The sequence below is a fragment of the Chiloscyllium plagiosum genome, chromosome 51 (assembly GCF_004010195.1).
Source record: "Chiloscyllium plagiosum isolate BGI_BamShark_2017 chromosome 51, ASM401019v2, whole genome shotgun sequence".
Lineage (NCBI taxonomy): Eukaryota > Metazoa > Chordata > Chondrichthyes > Orectolobiformes > Hemiscylliidae > Chiloscyllium > Chiloscyllium plagiosum.
This window is the reverse complement of record NC_057760.1, coordinates 3,251,441-3,269,002: the sequence shown is the minus strand read 5'-3', so window position 1 is coordinate 3,269,002 and position 17,562 is coordinate 3,251,441. Positions and strand designations below refer to the sequence as shown.

Here is a 17,562-nt window from a genome sequence, read left to right as displayed (position 1 = left end):
GAGGGTGGGTGTGTTTGTGTGGAGGGGTGGTTGGGGGTGGGTGGGTGTGTGGTAGGGGGGTGTAAAGGGAGGAGCATTGTGAGCGCCCTATTTCCCAGCAGTGTGAGAATAGCGATAAATAGAATGAGGGTTTTGTTTAATTCTGCCATTTAATGGGAATGTTTTGCTTTGAGCAGAGAAGCGGCTGACCCGGGGAATCTCTCACGCCAGCTCCACCATTGTCTCTCTAGCACGTTCCCACATGTCGAACAATGGCAGCAGTGAGCACTCACTGGACACTCCTATCTGCACCTTCCAACTGCCTGATCTGACTGTTTATCGCGAAGACTTCCGAAACTTCATTGAGAGAGATTTAATCGAACAATCGATGCTGGTGGCACTGGAGCAGGCTGGTAAGTCAGTCAGTCCCTGTTGTCTTTGGTTTATTCAGACAACGACATGGTAAGGGTATGAGGTGCAGTGGGCTGGAGCCAAAGTGCATTGCAGTGTGTTCTCACAACCAGGGTCCTAGTGAGCCAGTTAATTAGATTAATGTAATGGCCCCTGTTCCTGTGCTGCTGTCTCTCCCATGTGTGGGATGCTTGGTCTGTGTGAATGAAACACCTTCTCTTGGTAACTGATCCCATGTGAACACAACGTCATCCTCTGGCCGAACTGGAAAATAAAAACCAGGAAGTAGAACCCAAGCCATTTATTTGTTACCTGAGCCCAGTGATAGAATTACAGCCAGTGAGTTGAGAAGTCTGCTCAGTGTAATGGACAGGACCAACACGGATGTTAAAATTCACTGGTGAACTCATGTCAATGTTCTGTGCTTAGATGACTGACGTCATAGTCAATGCAGAGTAAAACGTTACTGTCCCTGTTGACCACTCTCAGGGCAGCACGTGGTTAGACAGAGTAAATCTCCCTCTTCTGAACTGAAATGAAAGGAACGCTTCTTTGATACTGCCCCCATGAAACACTCGCAGGACAGGGGCAGAACGGGGTTAGATACAGAGTTAAGCCAACCCTGCTCTCTCAAACTGAGAATAAAGCTACCTTAAACCCTGCCCCTGTCAAGCACTCGTGGGACAGGGGCAACACTGGGTTAGATGCAGAGTAAAGCTCTCTCTCTCTAGGCTGTGACCCATTGCACACTCCCAGGACAAGGACAGCACGGGGTTACATAGTAAAGCTCCTTCTACACTGTCCCCCCATCAAACACTCCTAGGGACAGGGACAGCATGGGGTTAGATACAGAGTAAAGCCAGAATAAAGCTCCCTCTATACTGTTCTCTTCTCCCCCCCCCCCCCATCAAATGCTCCCAGGGACACTAGGTATAGAGTAATGCTCCCCATCAAACGCTCCCAGGACAGGGACAGCACTGGGTTAGGTATAGAGTAATGCTACCTCGACTGTTTTAAACAGATAGTAAAGTTTCTTCTACAATTTTAAACTAGAAATAACACTTCCTTGACACTGTCCTGGGAGGGTTCGATGGAGATAGAGACTGCACAGGGATGCAGAGAGTAAAGCTCCCTCTACACTGTCCCCTGCATTGAACCCTCCCAGGACAGAGACTGCACAGGGATGCAGACAAAGTAAAGCTCCCTCTACACTGTCTCCCCCCCCATTGTGGGCGGCACGGTGGCACAGTGGTTAGCACTGCTGCCTCACAGCGCCAGAGACCCGGGTTCAATTCCCGCCTCAGGCGACTGACTGTGTGGAGTTTGCACGTTCTCCCCGTGTCTGCGTGGGTTTCCTCCGGGTGCTCCGGTTTCCTCCCACAGTCCAAAGATGTGCAGATCAGGTGAATTGGCCATGCTAAATTGCCCGTAGTCTTAGGTAAGGGGTAAATGAAGGGGTATGGGTGGGTTTCGCTTCGGCGGGTCGGTGTGGACTTGTTGGGCCGAAGGGCCTGTTTCCACACTGTAATGTAATCTAATCTAATTGAACCCTCCCATTACAGAGACTGCACAGGGATGCAGACAGAGTAAAGCTACCTGTAGTCTTTTAGCAGAAATGAAAGCCTCCTCTACATTGTCCCCATCAAACACAGTGTAGTGCTCCCTCAGCACTGAGCTCTGGATATTTTAACCCAGTCCCACTGAAGGATTGGTCACAGATTTCCAAGTCATGTTGGTGAATGACTTGGATGAACTTGTAGATGGTGGCGTTTCCATGGATCCGGGGAACGGGACCTTCTCAGTGATTGTGGTCAGAAACAGAAACTAGGAGCAGGAGTAGATCATTCACCCAGCTCCCTGGTCCCATCTGATCACGGCTGATAATCCAAATCACTGACCTGGACCTGCTTTCTTGACATCTCCTTTCAACCCTGTTGTCCTAAGACCTCTCTCTAACTATTTTGTGAAAACCTTCTATGCTTTGTCCTCAATCACCTTTTGTGGCAAAGAATTGCACAGGCTTACCACTCTCTGCATGAAGACATTTCTCTTTAACACGGTCCTTAGTGGCCTATCCTGTATCCTTAAAATCTGACCCTTGGTTCTGGACTGTCTGGTCATCGGGGACATCTTTCCGACATTTATCCAGGTTGTGGGTTTGGAAGATGTAGTTAAAGGAAGCTTTGTGAGTTACTGCAGTGCATCTTGTAAAGTACACCGAGCCACTACTGAGCATCAGTGCAGGAGGAAATGAATGTTGAAAGGGGGTGGATGTGGTGCCAGTCGAACAAGCTGCTTTGTCCTGGATGGTGTCGAGCTCCTTGAGTGTTGTTGGCACAGCTCTCATCGAGGTCTTCTATCACCCTCCTGACTTGTGCCTTGTTGATGGTGAACAGGCATTGGGGAGTCAGCAGGATTCCCAGCCTCTGACCTGCTCCTGTAGCCACTCTGTTGATGTGGTGAACCCAGAGGTCTGCCTCTGAGAAGGGTGTGCCTCTCATTGATCCACTGATTGTAGCTCAGGTGATGAACTGCTTTCTGATAGAGGTCTGGAGCTGTCAGGTTCTGGAGGCTTGCTGAACATGTTCCATGTTTTTGAACGCTCTTCCTGTCAGTTCGCTGCAATGTTCCCTGTTTGTGCAGAGATTTGTCCGAATGACCCAGTGTGCTTTGATGAAAGTCTCTGAGAAATGACAATGTGTTTGGTACTGATGTCGCGGTTTCCTGTTTCTCTCAGGACGCCTAAACTGGTGGGCAAATGTTGATGCCAGCTGCCAACGCTTGTTACCCCTGGCAACGACTGGGGATGGGAACTGTCTGCTTCATGCTGCTTCTTTAGGTATGTCTGGTCTATAAACGATCCTGGTAACGTTCCATTGATCGCTGGACTCCAGTTTGGAACCAGCTCCCTCTGAGGGGGACGTGGGGTCTGCGTAAGGCTCTCTCTTTCTGAGGGGGACGTGGGGTCTGTGTAAGGCTCTCTCTCTCAGGCGGGCGCCCCTTGCTGGACTGAGTGATGAACTGTTGAATTGTTTGTGGTTTGTACATAGGGATGTGGGGGTTCCATGATCGGGACCTGATGTTAAGGAAGTCTCTATATTCCATGATGGAGAAAGGAGTGGAGAAAGAAGCTTTGAAAAGGAGGTGGCGTTGGCAACAAACCCAACAGAATAAGGAGGTAAATGAGTGGCAGCAATGTGCCGAGCCCCCCACCTTCTCCACATCTCTTGCGGTCTGTGGTATGTTTGCGTTTCTCCTGTGGAGAAGGCTTGCTTCCACCCACACTGCTGTCTGAGCTGCAACATAATACGTCTATGTGTTCCCCTCCTCATCTGTGTGACTCTCCTGTTCTCACTCTCTCACAGTCTGGCCTTGTTTATACCGAGGAGGAATGGCAGAAGGAGTGGGACGAGTTGATCAAGCTGGCATCCAGCGAGCCCCGTATTCATTATGGAACCAATGGAAGTGGCTGTGGAGGGTACGTGTGGGCAGTGGGGCAGGATGGGTGAGCAATGGGAAAGGATTGGGTATGTCTGGACATTGGGAGAGAGGTTTATTTACTAGCATTGGGACTGGAGGAGGGTTCATTTGGGCAGATGAGGGTTTGGGGGAGGATGGGGTATTTGGGCAGGAGAGGGTCAAGTACCGGGGAAGGCAGGTGAGTGTTGATGGCATGAGCAATGGGGTGGGGTTTGTGGGGTGGCAGCTTATATACAGGGGAGGTCGGGACATGGGGTGAGGGCACTTGTGGGAGAATGGGGGGTCACACCTGAGGTCATTATTGGAATTGGGTGTAAAATTGGACTGGAACTGGGAAGGGAGAGAAGCACAGAAGGAGGGAGCGTCTGGATTAGAGTGATGCTGGAAAAGAACAGCAGGTCAGGCAGCATCCGAGGATCAGGAACATCGACGTTTCGGGCAAAAGCCCTTCATCAGGAATGGAGGCAGGGAGTCTCTGGGGTGGAGAGATAAATGGGAGGGGGGTGGGCCTGGGGAGAAGCGAGCGAGCAAGTGAGCAGGATAAGTAGAGAGAAGGCGGAGGGAGTATAAGATCGCTTGGGGCAGTAGGCTCCTGTTGTGACTCTGCTGTTTGTATCTTCCAGGAGACTGGCACCAACAACCTTCCCTGCACTCAACAGGCAAGTAACCCGGAGGGTGGGGCGTCAGGCCAGGGTGGGGTGTCGGGTTCTGATCACGTCCTGCCCAGCTGTGATTCTGGTGCGTTCAGGGCCAGTGAGGACAGGCTGTATCTCAGGAATTAATTCACTGGATCTGGTGATGTTTGCTGTCTCACACTGCGCCTGGAAGATCATGGGGAGGGAGTCACTCATTCTGCACAGGATTCTCCTGTTACCACCCCGGCCCTGGGCTGTAGTACAGAGGCGGATAGAGGCAGTGGCCATGGACTCATGTGATTAGAGCCTTGATGGCGATCCCGCTTGGCTCGGTGCTTCCCAATTGGGAGTTGAGGATCAGCTCAGTTTCTATGCTGTGAATTTGTCTGATTTATCTGCAGTTCTCTGGAAGCAGGCTGTAGCACTGATCATACCAATAACAGAATGTCTGTTACAGTGTGGACAGCTCGGAGGAACCGGTGTACGAGAGTTTGGAGGAGTTCCATGTCTTTGTCCTAGCACATGTCCTGCGAAGGCCAATTGTAGTAGTAGCTGACACCATGCTCAGAGACTCGGGAGGCGAAGGTAGGTGCGAGTGTACTCTCAGCATGGGGTTAGATGCATAGAATTATAGAATCCCTACAATGTGGAAGCAGGCCGTTCAGCCCATCGGGTCCATCCTCACCATCCGAAGTGCATCCTTACCAACCTATCCCTGTAACCCTGCATTTCCCATGGCTAATCCAACCATCTTGACATTCCTGGACACTTTTGGGCAATTTAGCATGGCCAATCCACCTGACCTGCACATCTTTGGACTGTGGGAGGAAACCGGAGCACCCGCAGGAAACCCACACAGACTCTGGGAGAATGTGCAAACTCCGAGCAGACTGAGGATGGAATCGAGCCCAGGTCATTGGTACTGTAAGGCAGCAATGCTAACCACTAAGCCACCGTGCCGCCCAGAGTAAAGCTCCCTCTGCACTGTGCCCAGTTCCACACACCGTTTTGCAGCTGGGAGTAGTTGCTGTCTGGTGCCTTGTCTTGGATTCTCCCTTTCTGAAAGACTGTGAACCCTCACATCCAGGACAGAGCTGAGACTGAGACCATCGCTTGATATTGGTCCTCCCACTGACAGGGTCCTGAATTTGGATCTGTGACTGGAATCTGGAGTTTTGTCCTTGAATTATTCCTCCCATTGTATGCTCGGTGTTTTTTTTTTTGCAGTGTCTGACATCCACAAGGGCAGGAATGAGGTGGTGAGTGTGTTTTCCCTGCTGGGGGATATTTGTCTTACTGAGTGCTGACTGGGAATTACTGTGCTTGCTTTGCAGCCTTTGCTCCCATACCGTTTGGGGGCATCTACTTACCGCTGGAGGTTCCAGCCAATAAGTGCCATCGATCTCCACTGGTCCTGGCCTACGATCAGGCTCACTTCTCTGCACTTGTCTCCATGGAACAGAGAGAGACCAATAAAGAACAAGGTACTGGGTGCAGGAATGCTCACACCCCTCTGTTACTGTGGGATAGCAGTGAGAGTTCTCCCTCAATCTCCTCACAGTGATATTTGCCCTTCATTATCCCTCAAACATCATTAAAACAGTTGGAATTGTCAGTTTTTTTGGGGGGGATTTTGCTCTGTGCAAATTGGCTGTCACAATTTCTACACAGTGCAAGTGGCTATATATCAAACATTAGGATTCAGAGCTACAAGGCACTTGGGACATCCTAGTGGTGGCTATACAAATGGAACTCCCAATGACAGATTGAGATTGTGGGTTCTATTTGGCCATGAAGCAGCTTTTCTGTCATGCTGTCAGTCACACTGCCCTCCGTTTCTAACCATCTCCTCATGTATCCCTCCTCCCAGCCGTGATTCCTCTGACTGATTCTGAACACAAGTTACTTCCAATACATTTTGCGGTCGATCCAGGGAAGGATTGGGAATGGGGACGGGACGACAATGACAACGTGCGATTGGCCAGGTATGTACAAACAGACTCCAAGCTGAAAGAAACCTGCTGGCAGTCTGTGAATAATTTCATTTCAGCTCACTTTCCCTCCACTCAGAAATTGCACCCAATCTCAGATCCCAATTGCAATTCTCCTTAAACACGCACGGACAGAAATTGCTGCAGAAACCCAGCAGGTCTGGTTAGTGTCTGTGGTGCGAAAGGAGATATTTGGTGTTCAGTGACCCTCCTTCAGACAGTTTGCAGCTGAGAAAGGGGACTATTTATGCTGATGGTGGGAGGTGGAGAGGGAGCCCAGCGGTGGGGGGAGAGAGAGAAAGCTACAGGTTAGACAGACCAAAGGGATTGAGATAGTAGCCAGGGAAGAAGAGAAGCGAATAAGTGACATTAGGGGCAATGAGTTGATGAAAGTGTGTTGGTTGCGCTGAAAGCAGCCCATTGTCATGTCAGGGCCTGGGATATGGGGCTGGGTAAAGGACATTGAAGGAGGTGTTCATGCTCTAAGTTTGTTAAACTCAGCATTGAGTCCAGAATGCTGTAGAGTCCCCAGGCAGAAGGTGAGGTGCTGTTCTTCCAGCTTGTGCTGAGCTTCACTGGAGCACTGCAGCAAGCCTGAGGCAGGAATATTGGCCAGGGGACAAGGTGAGGTGTTGAAATGTCAGACAGCCAGAAGCCCCGGGTCATTTTTACAGTCAGAGCATAGGCGTTCATCAAAGCAAACATCCATCCTTTTTCCTGAATATTTTTCATGGGATGTAGGTGTTTCTGGTACCTGTTGCCTGTCCCGCATTCACCCTTGAATGGACTGTCGCCCTCCGGTCATTTGAGGGCAAGGAAGCATCAGCCATTTTGCTGTGGGTCTGGAGTCCGATATAGGCCAGACCAGGTAAAGATGGAAGGTTTTCTTCCCTAAAGCAGATAGTTTTGTTTGGAGGGGAACATAGGGTGTGAATATCCCTGAAGTATTCACTGTGTCTGAGCTTAGTTGGCTGATGGGCAGAGGTTACAGAGTGCCCATCACGAGGCCATGCTTTCGGGGCACTGTCCTGTGTCAATTTCCCAGTCATTGAATGTTGCCCAATGTTTCCATAGATGCTACTGAGCATGTCCATGTTAAAACATCCTTGTTGCTCAAAGTAAAGGGGGCAATGTGGCTCACTATTCAACTGAGCCTCGAAAGCCCACTCAGCCGTACTGTGGTCTGCAGACCACACCTTCCACAGGAGGCTACACATCACCTCACAGTGACAGCATTGCACCTGTGTGCAATCTCTGGTCTCCAAAGGGAGTGTGGACAGTTTTCTGCTTGTCACCTTCTGTCACTGTTTCATTTTCTATCTCTCCCTCACAATGTGCCTCTCTCCCTGCGTGTCCTCCTCCGTGTGTGTCTCCCTATCTTACATCTCCCTCCCTCCCTCTGCCCCTCTCACTGCCAGCCCATGCCCTACCTCTTTGACTTTGTGTGTATCTCTCTGTCTCTGTGTATGTCTATCTCTCTCTCTCTCTCTCTCTCTCTCTGTGTCCTGTCTGTCTCTCTCTCTCCCTCTGTCTCTGTCCTCCTTTGTGACGTTCCTGTCTGCTTGCCTGCAGTGTGACTCTCTCATTGGAAGCCAAGCTCCACCTGCTGCATACCTACATGAGTGTGACCTGGATCCAAGTTGCCTCTGAAGCCCAGGTGAGTATTGCTGAGGGAATGCTCTCAAACTGCAGTCAGTGCTTCCTGTAGCGAACTGGTCTGTACGGTTACCCTTCCCTCCCCCATAGCCTGTATGCTTACCACTGCAAACTGTGATGACCCCCGCCACAGTCTGAACGGTGACATCCCCCCTCCACCCCACCCGAGGTTTTCTGAGTAGTAACCCCAAACCATGGCCTACACATTGAAGCCCCCACTCCACAAAATGTTCTGGTGGTCCCTTTGCTCTCCCCACTGGCTGTATGAGAGTAACCTCGTCTACTTAACCTTGGCCTGTCACACATGAGCGAATCCCAATCCGGATCCCTTCACCAGATTCATTTCCGAAGGCGTGCTGAGGGGCTCCTCTCTGACTGACCCATTCCCATGTAAACAGGCCATTCAGTTCCACACCTCCATCCCATTCCTTTCTCATTTTGTTGTTGTTGTATATGGTAGTTGTTGGGTGATGCTGCAGTCACTGAAGGAGGCTGCTTCAGGCAGACTGCCTTCACCGATCACCAGTGGGAGTGGCCCAGCTGAGGTTGCCTTGTGTCTCTGGAGGGGTCGATGCCCAGTCAGAGGCCAGGTCCAGGGAGCCTGACAAAGGGGTCAGTGTGCAGCAGCAGCAGACTCTGATATCATGGTCACTGTTTGATTCCACATTTCATTGAGCCCGTTTCCCCAGAGCATTGGCCTGACCTCTGGGTTATTGCTCCACCACCGTCTCCCATTAGACTCCAGGGATATACAACCTGTTCTTGTGTATAGCTTGAAGAGAGCCTGGTGCTCGGTCGGTCAGTCAGTCCTGGTCAGATTGAGTGGAAGTGCTGGGAAGAGTTGGTGGTGTTGTGACTGTTGTGGTCTTTGTTGTAGCAAGCCCCCCTGGCCCAGCCAGAGTCTCCCAGTGCCTCCGGAGGTGATGACGCCAGGTCGGTGGCTGAGTCCGGAGAATCCGACAAGGAGTCGGTGTGCAGCAGCTCCAACGGGAACAGCAGCAAGGCCAGTGGCAAAGAGAAAACCAAGAAGGACAAGGACAAGGAAAAGGAGAAGAGGAGAGCAGAATCAGTGGCCAATAAACTAGGCAGCTTTGGTAAGAGTCTGGGCAGTCGGCTGAAGAAAAACATGGGTTTTATCCACAGTAAGGGCAGCAGAGGGAACGGGCAGAATGGCACCTTGGAGAAGAACAGGAAGAAGGGCTCTCTGAAGTTGCAGAAAGCTGGTAAAGAGAGCAGCCTGGCAGAAAGCACTTCCGCTGGAGACAGAGTGGGGGGTAGCAGTCTGGCGAAATCACAGCCTGCTGACCCTTACAGATACAGTAACGACGTGAAGCTCAGCCTCAGCATTCTGCGAGCAGCCATGCAGGGAGAACGCAAGTTCATCTTCACAGGGCTGCTTACCACCAGCCACAGGCACCCCTTCCAGGAGGAGATGATCCAGCGCTACCTGTCCGATGCTGAGGAGCGGTACTTCGCAGAGCAGGAGCAGAAGGAAGTGAGCAAGAAAGTGCCGTCCAGCAGTAGTACAGTCAAGAAGGCCGATCAGGAACTCTCTGCTCAAGCCAGGTTTGACTCACAGGAGCGTCTGGCTGAGGACTCTGTGAGTGAGCTTCCTGCCAACCCTTACAGCCCCTCGGCTCAGGGCTACAGTAGCCAGACTGGGCCACAGTCCCACACTGCAAAATTTTCCAACTACCAAGACCCTCCATTCTCTGGCATCCTTTCCATCCCTCGACCCAACCTAGTAACAACAGAGTTTAATTCCCCACAGTCCAGCTACAAGGAGACCAGGCGACAGGTCGCTGGTGGTTCCTACAACAACCTGCCCTCCTACGCCACCCTGCCCAGGCATTGTGGGCAAGGACACTCTGCTGTGGGCAGCCCTGCCCACTCCTCTTGCCACCCGCCCCCTACAGAGACAGACGAGCCTCCTGATTATCCCACCTCCTCCTGCAACAGCTCCTACCACAGCTTCAGCAATGGCTTCACAGAGCAGTCAGACTGCTTGGGACCCGAGGGCTCCCAGGACCCAGTCAAGGGTAGGAACCCCTATTCCGTCCAACAGACGCGCTGTCGTCAGACAAACTGCAACTACTACGGGCACCCGGAGACAGGCAACTACTGCTCATGTTGCTACAAGGAGGAGCTGAGAAAGAGGGACAGGGAGCCCCCGGCTCACAGGTTCTGAGCTCAGCACTTTATCCTGCAGCTCAGGCTCTGAGCACAAGATGGGAGATGCAATAATGGCTGCTCCTGGAGGTAAGGGGCAGAGGAGGAAGATCCCACGGGTAGGGGCCAGAGTCAGTTCAGGCCCTGGGAGAGTCCACGTTAGGCGAAAGTACGAGTTTTGAAATGTTAACTTTTTCTTTTGATCTTGCCTCCTTTATTTCTGCAGTAACCTTCCCCCCCCCCCCCCCCCACACACCAGCTGTATAGTTTGCAGAGATGTTGGTTGGTAGTTTTGGTTTACTGAGCGTTACGTGTGACATGCAAGGCAGAAACTGTTGGTATTTCACTCCTTCCCTCCAGAACACTCCACAGAGGCACAAGCCCCCACTTTGTCCCCTCTGTCCCCAACCTGAACCACAGCAGGAACCTCATGGAGAGAGACTGCAGCATAAAGCAGGAACGCTGGCTGGCATTCGAGAGGCTGTGCTCACCCTCAGTGTGGCCTATAACTGACAGAGGTCTCACAATCTCCGGTATCCAATGCAGGCCCTGCATTGTTGCTGTTGGATATTGGAGCAAGGCCTGAGGCTTCCAGACAGAGCCACAGATAGCCATGATCTTATCTGCATGGAGTAAAACAAGAAAGTCATGGGAGCAGATGGAAGAATGTACAGATGCCTCTCTGCGATGGGGGTGAGCTGGCTCTGTGGGTCATCTGGAAATACTCACAGCTAATAATAATGGTGCAGGCATCCTCTCCCTGCACACACTTGCTGAGTGTGTGTGTGTGTGTGTGCGCGCGCGCGCACGCGCATACATGACCTCTCCCTGCACACTCGCTGTGTGTGTCTGCACACGCGTGACCTCTCCCTGCACACTCGCTGTGTGTACGCGCACGCAACCTCTCCCTGCACACTCGCTGTGTGTACGCACACGTGACCTCTCCCTGCACACTCGCTGTGTACGCGCCGTGACATCTCCCTGCACACTCGCTGTGTGTGTATGCGCACGCGTGACCTCTCCCTGTACACTTGCTGTGTGTTCGCACACGCGTGACCTCTCCCTGCACACTGTGTGTGTACGTGTACACATGACCTCTCCCTGCACACTCGCTGTGTGTGTACACGCATGCGATCTCTCCCTGCACACTCGCTGTGTGTATACGTGCACACATGACCTCTCCCTGCACACTCGCTGTGTGTACGCGCACGCGATCTCTCCCTGCACACTCGCTGTGTGTGTACGCGCACGCGATCTCTCCCTGCACACTCGCTGTGTGTGTACGCGCACGCGTGTCCCCTTGCACACTTGCTCTTTCTCCTTGTCCTGTCAGTAAGATTGCAAAGTGCTGTAATTCCTGCTGCTTCCAGAAATGATTGTTAAACCATGCGTTACAGCCTGGATAACAACTGATCAGGTCTGGAGCTCCGTCCATGCAACAATTCCCATCACTGACATATCCCCAGAGATTATAACAAGAGGTGCTCTGTTAGCTTTTCTCCCTGAAGTTAACTGCCAACTAATCATAACCAGGATCTAGCCACGTTGAATAATGTTTTGTTTAGAGTTTATTAATTGAGTAGAAAACAAATGTCTCTCCATTTATTTAAAGTAAATGGCAGCAATAAAAGATTTCTGTGACGACCATGGTTCAGTGTTACAGCACTGTCAGAGGGTCAGTGCTGAGGCAGTGCTGCTCTGTCACAAATGAGTTTAAGGATTGTCTCTGCAGCTCTGATCTCTGCTCTCAAACCATCCCAGCATTCCTACATCCATATGAAAGAGGAGTTCCACTTCTCTGCATCAGGATCGAAGGAGGTGTGTGATGCCAGGGTTATCTGTGAGAGGGATGGTGGCAGAGAATGCTCTCTTGGTCTCACCTTCATCACTTTCCCTATAACACTAATCCCAATCCACTGTCCCTTATTTCCCCCCACCCCCAGTCCGAATGGAGATGTTCAGCTTTGAAGTGTAAGTTATTGTCATGGAGCCTGCTACGTCAGTTCCATTCTCACTGGATTACTCAATGCCACAGAAAGTGAGCAACTCGACACATGGCCATCCAGAAGCCTGTATTGAGCATAATCTTTCCCACCAGTCAGTGTTCAGTTTCTCTCCGATGCTGCCCCCACCGTGACTGTCCTCAGGAGAGAGCTCGAGAAGGAGGGGGAATGATTGGTGTCACTAACTCCAACTCCCAATCTCTTGCTCCTGTGCCGAGTCAGGAAGGTACAGACGTGGATCTCGAACTGATGACTCACTGCTGCTCTTTACTTCTTGGGGGTCGAACAGGATGTGCAATTGATGTTCATGTCACATTGCAAAACCTATAGAGCCACCCCCAACATCATAGTCACTTGGCATACCTAACCTGTGCATTTAGTGAGAGCTGTCTGCTAGGATGCACAAGTGGGTCACCAAAGGAAGTAAGATACATTAAACACAACAGTTCAACACTGTGAGCTGTCTCTTTATTATTGCTACTTTTGCATTTAGAAACCTTGAATGTTGTTTTTTTATGGTAGAATTGAGGGTGAAATTGGAAAGAGATAATATTTAGTGAAACCAAGTTTGGGCACAGAGTTCTGGTGGCACTTGAACACCAATCGACTGCAGGTTGAAGGTCTCAGCCTTGCAGTTTCTGGGGGCCAGGAGTAACCATTCAGGTCTGGGCCTTGGAACCTAGTTGCCTTGTTGATGAGAATTGTAAATTGATGCTGTACAAAGTTAATAATTTTTAAAGCCTCACATGAGCAGCCAGATCCTTCCAGAAGTTTTCATTCCCCCCCCCCGCCCCCCCCTCCCCCCAAGTCCCCATGGAGGTGACTGAGACTGCTGAGTGTTGTTTATCTCTGAGGTTTGAAAGGTCCAGTGTGTAACACACATGACTTTCTGTAAATTTTGAATGCTGTATGTTAGTTAGAATGTACAGAACATAGGACATTTCTTTAATCACACTATTTTTGGAATAAACTGAAAAATGAATAAAACTGTGTTTTTGATTTTTACCTCTTCACCTTGTAAACATCAGGGAGATGAATCGGGCTCTGGAAATGTTTTCAAGCAACTTGCGGTCTTGTAAAATCACCAGTGATTCGTGGGACAGGTCTTGTCCCCAGATTCCTATCACAGATGCTATTAGTTATCTAGTCCCATTCCATTTTCATATTCTTAGCTGATTATCAATCAGCCTTTAAAATCTTCGACAGTCAAACCAAGCTTAATAAGGTCTTAACACACTGCCTCTTCCCAACCCTCACGTGGGGTCCTGAGTCTCAATGAGCAGAAAGGTCTCTGATTCCATCCCTTGCAGGGTCAGGGAGGGAGAGGTGCATTGTCACTCTCGTCTCACTCCTCCACAGATCACAATTAAAACAAAAACTCTGATAGACTCCAAATAAAAAGGTGCATCAGGCAAGTTTATTCAGCAAATAGCGATTATTGATTTTGTATATAATCAAAATAATATGAAAATATGTTACCATTTCATAAGACCTTTCTATTTAAATGCCCTTTCACACAAAACAGCGTTCACACGATTCAGGTAAAAGGCTAGAAGGCTCCACCTCCTTCTGTGGAGCTTCATCTTTTATGACAACTATAATCTTGAAGGCAAATAAAAGGCATGATACAGAATATTCCATTATGTCAGTTGCCTGTGGTTAAATCATGTGGTTGTATCTGTGGTTTTGGTAGACACAGCTTGCTCAGGAAGTACAATATTGAACAGATCATTCAGTCACTGTTCCAGAAGAACATACAGGTTTCACTCTGACCTACATCAAATGTCCATCAGAAACCGGACATGGGACCTGAGCAGCTTGTTCTTTAGCTGGCTTTTCCCAGCTGAAAACCCAAGCACAATGTGTGAATGCTGTTCAAGCAGAACAGGACCAAACCCAACTGTAACACAGTCCAGTATTTTCCTTGAAGTGAACGTGAATAACTGCGACCATCAATTAGTTGGAACCATGTCAAACCCAAAAAAAGTTCCAATATGTATTTTCATTGACATTTTGGAGAAAGGAACAGTTTGAGCATGATGACAATCCATTAACCTCCTGTTTACAAACCTGATTAAATCATAAAATAGCTTCATAACTCCAGCCTGTTCCTGATATGTTCCTGATCTAGTGCTTAAGAGAAGGTTTGGAGAGTCATACCAGACTGAAGATGTTAACTCTGTTTGTCGCTCCACAGATGCAGCCTGACATGCTGATTGTCTTCACCTTTTGGGTTTTCTTCCCATTTTCCAGTACCTGTATTACTTTGCTTTTGTTGTGACGTGAGCACAGGTAGCCCCTCCCAAACACTGGCAGAAAGTGCCCTCTGAGGGAGCCAGGGTTGGGTAGAGGTAGCAAGCCAATGGGACGGTGTTTCTGGTGGGCAGAGAGGGAGAGAGTTTATGTGAGAGAGTCTGGAGTGTTCAAATGGAATGTTGGCCTTCATTTCAAAGAGAATAAACTATAACATTGCAGAGGTCTTGCTAAACCCAAACCTCAAGTGGAACACTGAACAGTTTTGGGCCTTTTATTGTAGGAAAGGTACAGTGAGATTGGAGGCAGTTCAGAGAGGGTTCCCTGGACTGATCCAGCTATGGAGGGACTGTCCTATTGACAGGTCAAGGAGGTTGGTCCTTTACTCATTGGAGCTTAGAAGAGAGAGAGGTGAACTTATTGTAGCATATGAGATTCTCATGGAACTTGGCAGGGTAATGTGGAAAGGTGGTTTTCTCCCCATGTGGGAGAATCCAGGACCATGGTGAATAATCTCCGAATGAGGGGTCACCCTTTTAAGATTGACATGAGGAATTTCTTCTGAGTGTAGTGTATCTGTGGAATACTTTAGCACGCAAGGCTGCTGAAACTGGTTCATTAACTATATTAAAGGCAGAGAAAGATTTTTTAATCAGGAAGAGAATAGAGAGTTATGGAAAGAAATGCAGGAACGTGGAGTTGAGGATTATCAGATCAGCCATGACCTCATTGAATGACAGAGCAGACCTTCTTTATTCACCTGGGGGGAGGAAGGGGGGGTGGATGTTGCTGATGGGGCAAAATGTATTGCCTAGGCTAGTTGCACTTGTGAAAGTCGTGGTGAACTGCTTTCTTCAACTTCTGCAGACCATGTGCTGTACCCACAATACCTTTAGGGAGGGAGTTCCAGAATTTTGACCCAGTGAAGAACGGCATCATATTTCCAATTCACGATAGTGAGTGGCTTGGAGGGAATCTTGGTGGTGTTCCTATATACCTGTTACCCTTGTCCTTTGAAATGAAAATAGTCATGGGTTTGGAAGGTGCTGACTAATGATCTTTGGTGAACATCTGCAGTGCATCTTGTATTTGTGGGACACTGCTGCTCCCGGCGGTATCAAGTTTGACTGGCTTAATGGCCTCTGTTCCTACATCCTATTTGGGGCGGCTCAGTGGTTAGCACTGCTGCCTCACAGCACCAGGGACTCTGGTTTGAATCCACCCTCAGCCGACAGTCTGTGTGGAGTTTGCACGTGTCTGTGTGGGTTTCCTCCAGGTGAACCAGTTTTTTCCCATGGTCTAAAGATGTGCAGGTTAGGTGAATTGGCCATGTGGAATTGCCCAGAGTGTTCAGGAATGTGTAGGATAGGTGCATTAGTCCAGGATAAATGTAGGAAACGGGTCTGGGTGGGTTACTCTTCAGAGGGTCAGTGTTGACTTGTTGAGCTGAAGTGCCTGTTCCACACTGTAGGGATTCTATGGATCTTATGTTCTTGGTGCACAGAGTTCAATGAAGCTGCTGGCAAGAGTCTTGTAGCAGGGCCAGGGAAGGGTAAGCACAAGCAGACTTCAGAGAATGGGATGAATATTAGTTTGTCTTTGTTGTGATTTTGCAAAATGAATTGACATGAAATGCTGTCGGAGTATTGGTCATTGTGAAGCTGTGGCTGTGCCAACTTTCCCTTGCACTGATGGCCCAGCTCCTGGTATAGTCACCTTGCCCTAGTGGCCTATTGTCTTAGCACAGGCGTCACTGTACCTCAGGCCAGGTGAGGGAACTGGAAGGAGAGTCCTTGATGGGGACCCCAACTGGTGCAGGAATTGAACCCAGTCCGTTAGAATTACTCAATATGCAAACCAGCCATCCAATTAATGGAGCTAATTAATCCTCCATCTGCCAACATCAAGGTGATTGGGTGTCACCTAGCTGAACAGCTTGGACTGTAAGACGCGGAAGCTTTGTCAGAAGAGATAGCAGCAGGTCTGCAGTAGAGAAAACACACCGTTCTTTACAGCAAGCCACTTTAACCTGAAGAAAGCCAGCTACAACCGTGCTGCAAGTTGTGATTATAAAGTAAGTCAAGAGACTTTTCATAAATCAAAGCCTCTTGCATGTCAGTGGAAGCACACAGAGAAAGGTTGAGGAGAAACTTTTGGATTAACATCAATTAACCCGACAGATCTTGTCAACAAAAATAATGGAACTGTTTTCCCACCACCAATGTGTTTTTTCAGTTTATGTTTGTGCGGTTGGGGGGGGGGGGGAACGGGTGTGGTTAATTTGTAAAGTGTTGTCTGTAGTTGGAGTACAATGGTTGTTGCAAACCACAGAAAACGCTGGAGAAACTCAATTGGTCTTTGAAGAGAGTGAGGTTTCGAGACAGAATGTGAATTCTTTGTTTCAGATTTCCAGCAACTGCATCGGTCTGATGTGAGTGATTCTTCTGAAGTCCTGGGATCAAGGCTGTGAGTTCTGACTGCCTCCCTCAATCCTGAGGGAGTTAGTGGGATTCCTTTACCAACTTTAACTTCTGTGGCGACCAGGGCAATAGTGGGGGGGCTTGGTTTCCTGGGCCGTCACACTAACAATGCCTTTCAACATTTCAAAGTTAAAAATCACACCACACCAGGTTATAGTCCAACAGGTTTAATTGGAAGCACTAGGTTTGTGCTAGTGTGCTTGTAATTAAACTTGTTGTACTATAACCTAATTTGGACTCTAACCTAGTGTTGTGTGATTTTTAACTTTGTCTACCCCAGTCCAGCACCGGCTCCTCCACATCATCATAACATTTCAAACACAGCGCGAAGGGAAACAAACACTTCCATCCATCCGTCCATCCAGCCATCCATGGGGAATGCGGAAGTAGCTATGGACAGACACGCCCCGTCATCACTGCACGCCACGCCCACATTGGCACTGCCTTCCCATTGGCCGCGCCCCATCGATTGACCCCGCGCGGTGCCATGGAACTTCGACACGCC

At 49.4% G+C, this 17,562-nt stretch overlaps 1 protein-coding gene across 4 annotated transcripts in view; it reads left to right on the top strand.

Annotated features, from left to right (window-relative positions):
- Window positions 1-13,311, top strand: part of otud7b (OTU deubiquitinase 7B) — a 22,049-nt gene extending 8,738 nt beyond the window's left edge. For 3 of the 4 annotated variants that reach the window (XM_043684037.1, XM_043684035.1, XM_043684033.1), the window contains 10 exons: window positions 177-392; window positions 3,128-3,229; window positions 3,441-3,568; window positions 3,756-3,868; window positions 4,494-4,529; window positions 4,963-5,090; window positions 5,840-5,989; window positions 6,376-6,490; window positions 8,069-8,153; window positions 9,030-13,311. In XM_043684037.1, the coding sequence (XP_043539972.1) occupies window positions 242-392; window positions 3,128-3,229; window positions 3,441-3,568; window positions 3,756-3,868; window positions 4,494-4,529; window positions 4,963-5,090; window positions 5,840-5,989; window positions 6,376-6,490; window positions 8,069-8,153; window positions 9,030-10,340 (2,319 nt within the window). In that variant the 5' untranslated portion in view covers window positions 177-241 and the 3' untranslated portion in view covers window positions 10,341-13,311. The remainder of the gene's footprint in view (window positions 1-176; window positions 393-3,127; window positions 3,230-3,440; window positions 3,569-3,755; window positions 3,869-4,493; window positions 4,530-4,962; window positions 5,091-5,839; window positions 5,990-6,375; window positions 6,491-8,068; window positions 8,154-9,029) is intronic. The other variant, XM_043684034.1, reaches the window with a different exon arrangement.
- The last annotated feature ends 4,251 nt before the right edge of the window (window positions 13,312-17,562 follow it).